The sequence below is a fragment of the Poecilia latipinna genome, unplaced genomic scaffold (assembly GCF_001443285.1).
Source record: "Poecilia latipinna isolate Pla-1442-1.1 unplaced genomic scaffold, P_latipinna-1.0 Scaffold1019, whole genome shotgun sequence".
NCBI lineage: Eukaryota > Metazoa > Chordata > Actinopteri > Cyprinodontiformes > Poeciliidae > Poecilia > Poecilia latipinna.
This window is the reverse complement of record NW_015113635.1, coordinates 55,529-62,651: the sequence shown is the minus strand read 5'-3', so window position 1 is coordinate 62,651 and position 7,123 is coordinate 55,529. Positions and strand designations below refer to the sequence as shown.

At 43.8% G+C, this 7,123-nt stretch overlaps 1 protein-coding gene across 3 annotated transcripts in view; it reads left to right on the top strand.

Annotated features, from left to right (window-relative positions):
- eif4h (eukaryotic translation initiation factor 4h) overlaps positions 1 to 5,821 on the top strand; it is an 11,565-nt gene extending 5,744 nt beyond the window's left edge. The window contains exons 2-8 of one of the 3 annotated variants that reach the window (XM_015050931.1): positions 394 to 581; positions 1,523 to 1,587; positions 1,684 to 1,780; positions 2,962 to 3,045; positions 3,303 to 3,452; positions 3,898 to 4,013; positions 5,623 to 5,821. In XM_015050931.1, the coding sequence (XP_014906417.1) occupies positions 394 to 581; positions 1,523 to 1,587; positions 1,684 to 1,780; positions 2,962 to 3,045; positions 3,303 to 3,452; positions 3,898 to 4,013; positions 5,623 to 5,628 (706 nt within the window). In that variant the 3' untranslated portion in view covers positions 5,629 to 5,821. Of the gene's footprint in view, positions 1 to 393; positions 582 to 1,522; positions 1,588 to 1,683; positions 1,781 to 2,961; positions 3,046 to 3,302; positions 3,453 to 3,897; positions 5,160 to 5,622 lie in introns of those variants that run through there. The other 2 variants (XM_015050932.1, XM_015050930.1) reach the window with 2 other exon arrangements.
- Positions 5,822 to 7,123: the final 1,302 nt, after the last annotated feature.

Genomic DNA, 7,123 nt, shown 5'->3' with positions numbered 1-7,123 from the left:
AAATGTGTTTTTATTCCTTTATTTTTATTCATTTTATGTATTTTTAAAATATATAAAAAAAAATTTTACCATTTTTGTGAGCGTTGCAGCAGCTTGATGGAGAGTTTATTCCGTCTGTAGCGAAACGCTGATGAAACATCAAAGTGATTATTATTCTGATGAGATAAAAATCTAAATGTTCTTCTCCTGAATCTTGAGTCGGTGAATTTTCCTCTTTAAGGTTTATTTCCAGGATTAAACCAGATTCAGACAGTTTGGTCCTGAAATGGTTCGGTTTGCAGAGTCTCCGCTCTGCAGGTTTTCTGACCGAGCAGAAAACTGTCAGATTGTTCAGGAGCGTCAGGAAAATGTGCTCAGGATGTTGAGCCAGATTTTGTGTTGCGTCCCCCTCAGGCCGCGCGGTGGCGGCGGGCCCGGAGGCCCCCGGAAGCAGAAGGAGCTGCCCACAGAGCCCCCGTTCACAGCGTACGTGGGAAACCTGCCTTTCAACACGGTGCAGGGCGACATCGACGCCATCTTCAAAGAGCTCAACATCCGCAGCGTGCGATTGGTCAGAGACAAAGAGACAGACAAGTTCAAAGGTGAGCGGATGTTATTGTTTTGTTCTGGTCGGAGCAATGAAGGAAAGTTTATTTTTACAGCACCAAAACTCAAACATCCGTCAAGTTCATCAGGTTTTTGGTCAGAACATGAATCTCGGGTTTTCATGGATCAGAGGAGAATAAAACTGAACATCCATCCAGTTCATTATGGACCAGCAGAATTTTAACTTGAATTAATTACTTAATAATGACAATTGTCATTTTTAAATAAATAGTATGACAGTGTATTTAAGCAAGTAGAATGTTTTTTAATAAATAAAATAAAAACATATTCAAGTAAATATTTTCAAACATAAGTTATATTTTTAAAAAGAAAGACTATTTTAATTATGAAAATTGATAAATAGTTTCCTATCAATAAAATAAATGCATAAAACAATAAATTCTAAAATATTAATAATCTGCTATATTCAGCGTTTTGCCCCGTGGTTCATCAGCCTGGCGGGCCACCAGGCTTTACTTCTGTCCCCACTACGCTAAGCATTGTTTATTTATTCTAGCTTTTTACTGCCTGAGATTTTAAGACTTTATAGTTGATGTTAAGGTATTAATCTTCCAATAACACAAAATTATCAAGTGACATTTTAAAATTTAAACATTTTTTAACTAAAAAAACTGGCAGTCATCTACACTGAGCTTAGCAGGTTTTGTGGGGGAAACGGTACGTTAAAATATATTCCAATAAAATACTTTCCTCAATAAATATAAATACATTTCTGAACAAATTCATTACATTAACAGTTTATTCTTGGAAACTATAATTAATAATCTTAAACTGGAATGTGCTGAGCAACTGTACTCTTGATTTTTAAACAATTCAACATTATTATTATTATTATTATTATTATTATTATTATTGTTGTGCCTAACAGCTCTGAACTCGGTGAGACTCCTGACTGAGTTTGTTTTTGTCTCTTCAGGTTTTTGTTATGTTGAGTTTGATGATTTGGAATCGTTAAAAGAAGCTTTGACGTATGACGGCGCGGTAAGTATCTCCTCAAAACTGTTTTTTACTGTAATTATTCAGTAAAAAACAGACTGACTCCAGACTGAGGCTAACCTGACCCTTTGACCTCTGCAGTTGCTAGGCGACAGGTCACTGAGGGTGGACATCGCAGAAGGACGAAGGCAAGAACGAGGAGGGACTGGCTTCGGCTTCAGGAAAGACGACGGTAGAGGTATGAGCACCAAAACACCAGCAGATGGCGCCAGGTGTTTGGAGAACCAACAGCAGGAGAAAAAATCTGTTTAAGGTTTAAAGATCCCGGACGAGCCCCCAGTCAGATCACAAACAGACATGGGTTATGTAGAACAGGCGCAGAGGGAAAACATCCAGATGACTGATCAGATGAGATGTTAGCCGGTGGTTCAGCTAGTGAAAGGCCTGCCAGGTGGGTTTACCTGGTTAACATGTTTCTGCTGATTCCAGCTGTGCAGGACGTGTCGTACACACGGCGTCTACGCCGGGCCCGGTTCTGGTTCTGGTTCTGTTTTCTGCGTCGTCCTGGTGTTTTAATGAGGCTGCAGCTTTGATTCATGATCCAGGACTTTATTCTTCTTCCTCTTGTCCTGAAATGTTTGCTGAAGGTTGAAGAAAGAGAAGAACAATAAATCATGCAAATGGAAACTATTGAATTTGTTTTAATTTATCACGTGATCAGTTGATCAATTGATTTACTGATTATTGTGATGAGCCTGACTCCAGCTAACCATGCCGTTTATTAAGCTACAGATTTATTTTTAATCTATTATTTGGCTCTATAAACAGGGAGTTGGTACATAATGAAAAGCAGCTGATTGTAGTAACAGGGTTCGTCCTATAGGTGGCGCACCATGACAGGAATGTTTCAGACAGCTGAATTAGTGTTTCAGCCAGCTGGCCGGCAGTGTGGAGCAGCAACAGGGGCGCCTGGAGAACCTCAGACCCACAGGAAGAACTGGATCGGAACCGGATCAGAACTGAACTGTGGGAAACAGAAAGCAGAATATCAGACAATAATTAATAATTATAATTACTAATAATAAATAAAGTTATGAGAGTTTTATTTATTTAGATAAAATGATTTTAGGTTTTTTTGGTTCTGAAGCTCCTCTTCCTCCATCCTCTCATCCCTCCATCCTCCCTCTCTCGCCTCTTTTCCTCTGACCAATAACAGCTTCTGTTTCTGAGCTTCACTGCTACTGCTTCTAACGCCTCCTCTGATTGGCCGATGGGCCACTAACAAGCTCCGCCTCCTCACTAGCTGCTTCTAGAAGGAGGTGCCGACTCCTCCCCTCTCTTCTTTCTACTCCTCTTTCCCCCTAACCTCCTCTCCTCCTCTTCTCTCCTGTCGGTGTTAAACTCCCGTGTCATCTGCAGGACGAGGAGGTTCTCGAGGAGGCTCCCGAGGAGGAGGCGGAGGACGGGACTCGCGAGATGACTTCTACGACCAGCAAGGAGGAGGTGGGGTCAGATGATGCTGGCCAATCAGATGGCTGGGCTGCTGCCAATCAGACGGCAGCGGGGTAGTTTGAGTGGCGACTTTTTAACTGAAATCAGATCCAAGCAGCGTCAGAGCTGCTCTACTTGTCCAGCAGGTGGCAGTGAAGCTCGCGGAAGCCCCTCCCCTCGTATTGCTTCCCATCATCCCTTTCTGTCATCTCATGTTCACGGCGCCCCTGGTGGCGGTAAGCCGACTGACCGTCCGCTCGTCTTCGCAGGTTTCAGAGACGACGACTACATGGGGGGGCGGAGTCGAGGCAGCAGCAGTCGTCCCGGCGAACGGCCGCGGGGAGTCGGAGGAGGGATGGGTCGCTTCAGAGACGGGCCGCCGCGGGGCGGAACGACAGACTTCAGGGAACCGTCTGAAGGTGGCGCCATCTGCTGCTCACTGGGCTCTTTACAGATCAGAACAGAAAATTATTATTTGCTCACATTTAAACTTTTCTGAACAGATGATAGAATTTGAAAATGCTTCAATAACAGGAAAGTTTTCACACCCTGAATTATCGCCTTGGAAAAGGAGGGAGTCACCATAGCAACCAGCTATTCAGTATCTTCTTTCAAACATCAGTCAGATCCATACGAGTCTAAAATAGGAACAAAAACTCAAATAATTTCTGAACTTTGACCCCAGATCACATCACATCCCCTACTCTAACATCTAGTTAATCCCAGCTTTTGCATCAAGCTGAATTCAGCCTGAGTTTGAACGCTGACATTAACCTGTGTGTGTGTGTGTGTGTGTGTGTGTGTGTGTGTGTGTGCGCGCGCGCGTGTGTGTGTGTGTGTGTGTGTGTGTGTGCGCATGCGCAGAGGAGCGTGCACAACGGCCCCGCCTCCAGCTGAAACCCCGGACCGTCTCCGAACCGCTCAACCAGGTCGCCAACCCGAACTCCGCCATCTTCGGCGGAGCCAAGCCGCGAGAAGAGGTGATCTCAAAGGAGAAACCCTAAGAGACTGACGGGTTGGGAGGGGGGAGAGAGAGGGTTAGGGAAGAGGGGGGTGCAGGGGGCGGAGTCAAAGGATGACTGAACTCTGGGTTACAAACACAGAATGATTGAAGCGGCACAGTTAGCATTCCTTCAGACAGACGGCTGGACGGACGGCGAGGAGAAGCTCCTCCTCTTCCTCCTCTTCCTCTTCCTGTTGGAGCAGAATATTTATTCTTAGTGGGAATAAATGGGAAACACTGACACTCTGTTCAGTAACACACACACAGCGAGCAGCTCGCCAATGCATGTCCAATCTGGGTTTCACCTCCGCTTACTGTGATGTCACACCTGCATCCTCCCGTAGCCCCGCCCCCAGCAGGTCAAACCTGCACCACGCCCCGCCCCTTAGACCTCATTGGTCAAGGCATAGACAATTATCTCTTTGCCTCGCCCCTTTTTATGTTTCCATGGTGACTGATCTTCAATTTTTATTTATCTGCTTTTATTCCTGAAGGGGCGGGGCTTACGCTACAGGCCCCGCCCCTTCAGGTTGATCCCTGGTTTCACCTGCTCAGGTGGAGAGAAACGTTGCCTTCACTGTCCGCAGGATTTCCTGAAACGCCGACTCACAGGTTACATGGTGACCGCTGAGGGGTGTGGCTTGCTAAGCGGCCCGCTCTCATTGGTTGTGTCAGGCGGTGATGTCATCCACTCAGAGGAAGAGCTCTTCTCTGATTGGTCCGTTGATCCACACTGAAAACAGGAACCTTCCGGATTTTCTGTCTTCGTTAAAATATAACTGGGAAGTTTATTCCCTCCAATCAGCCAGGAACGGTTTTCCAATCAGTTTCATTTTAGACAGATTTCCTGGAAACTTTCCAGTTTATTTTCTCCCCACAGGGTGGCGCTCATGAAGGTTAGGTTTTTACAAACAGCTTTAATTAGTGGTTCTGGTTCTGAGTCGGTTCTGGTTTGTTTTTTGAAGTCCTGAGCTGCTGAAGCACCAACTCTGGACCAGAAGAACCGGCTCCTTCATTTCTATGCTGACTTCTTTGACAGCATTTTAAATAGAGAAACAAGGAGTACTTTTCTGACAAAACACTCAGAAATTTTAAAAATAATTTCAGAAATCTGGGGAAAAAACAAGAATATTTCTGATCTCCAAAAGTCAAAAATTTGCTAGAAAAACTAAGGAATTAATTTCTGAACTGCAAGCGTTCAAAAATTTTTAAAAACAGAAAATAAATCAAAAAGTATGAGAATAATCTCCAAATTTTTTAGAAAAAAACTTGAAATTTTCTGAGTTTCAAAAGTTAAAACAAAAGACTTTGTGACTTCTTTTCTAGGAAATTTTTGAGATTATTCTCAAAGTTTGAGTTTTTTGGTGGGAATGTACTCCTGTTTTCTGACTATAAGGTGCCGATGTAAGTGTCTGAGTAGCAGAGCGGATTTGTGAAGTTCTGGTGTTTAGATGAACGGATCGTGAATGAAGGAGGAAAGAAAGAGATTCTGAAATGTTCTGTTTAAATTCTCATCTGCTTTTTTCCCCTTCTTTCTTGCTGCGTCTCCTCTCCCCGACTCTGCTTCCACCTGTCTTTGAATGCAGCACTGACTCGTTTAAAGCCGCCGCCACAGACTCCCCCGACCAGACGGTGGCGCTAACACGCCTTGTTGCCAACCCAGAAGAAGAAATTAGAAGTTTTGTTTGTTTCAGTGTGGATCAGACGCAGACTTCCACCGGGATAAATGTTGTAAAGTCCAAACTCTTCCTGTCCAATAAAGCTGGATCTTTGGTTTGTAGCTCCAACTGTAGCGTGTGCTTCTTTTGGTTTGTTGGACCGGGTCGCCGGGCCACCGGGTCTGGGTGTCGTTGTGGATCTGGACCGGGTCTGGGTTCGCTTCCCGTCTGACAGAGCGGTTTTTCTTTAGCGGGACGGTGAAAGGACGACGTTTTACTTAATCTGCAACCTTTTTGTTCGTTTCTTGACCCAATCTGTTTATTGCAATAAAACTGTGTCATCATCATCCAACACCGACCCGGGTGAGTTTGATTTCATGAGGAGGAGGGCGGGTTGCTGCCGGATCCGTTTGGACGGATAGAAGAACCGGCCGGAGTTTCCTACCAACGACCTGGGTAGTAACGGCTTCTATTTACTCTAGTTACTTTTGAAAAGAGTACTTTTACTTTTACCCGAGTAATTTTATTATGAAGTATTTCTAGAGTAAAATTTCTGGATTTTCTCCTCACTGAATGAAAAACTAACAGGTTTTAATAAAACTCACCAGGCAGACAAACCTGCAGTTTGTTTAAGTTTATAAAGTTTTTTTATTGAAAGAAACTGATTTGGAAAAACTTTTTAAATATTTTTGCTACACGAATTATTGTAATTTTCATCCTTAAAGTAACAAAATGTCAATGTAACTTTATATTTTGGTCCGTCTGATTATCTAATTTTTAAATATTGATTGGCAATTTGATCCCAATCTGTAGAGAAAAGCAGCAGTTAGAAAGTTTTATTGACCAGAAGTTCTTTGGCGCTTGGATGATCGGCGCCGGGGAACCTCAGGGGGTCTTCCCCCGGGTCCGGACACTGGAAGATGCCCGGCAGGATGAGGGCGAAGCGCGGCTGAACCAGGAGGTTGTTTGGCCTTTTTAAGCAGCCCTGCGTGCTGATTGGCTGGAGCGGAGCGACAATCTGGTGCTGATTGGCGGAGGCGTGTTGCTTAATGATGCCGGTAGGCTGGAGAGAGTCTCAGCTTGAATTTACGCCTGTAGGCTTCATCAGTTGGTACATAAGTAGATTTTTCATAACGAGTAAAAAGTCAAATACTTCTTACTCGTTATTTCTTGTTACTTTTTTTTTTTTTACTTGAGTAAAAACATTTGAAGTATTTCTACTCTACCAGTTTTTTTGTTCTCTGCTGCCTCTGCTCCTAAAACCTGGACCACTGTAACCTTGTGAAGGTCTTCAAGGTCAAACCAGCATCAAAGTCGACCCCATTTCTATTTTTTATTAATATAACTGAAACATTTGAATAGGCGGTGGGCTCACTTTCACTGACAGCTGAGCTACTTTTTGATCATTTCAAAAACATTTAGCAAAGTT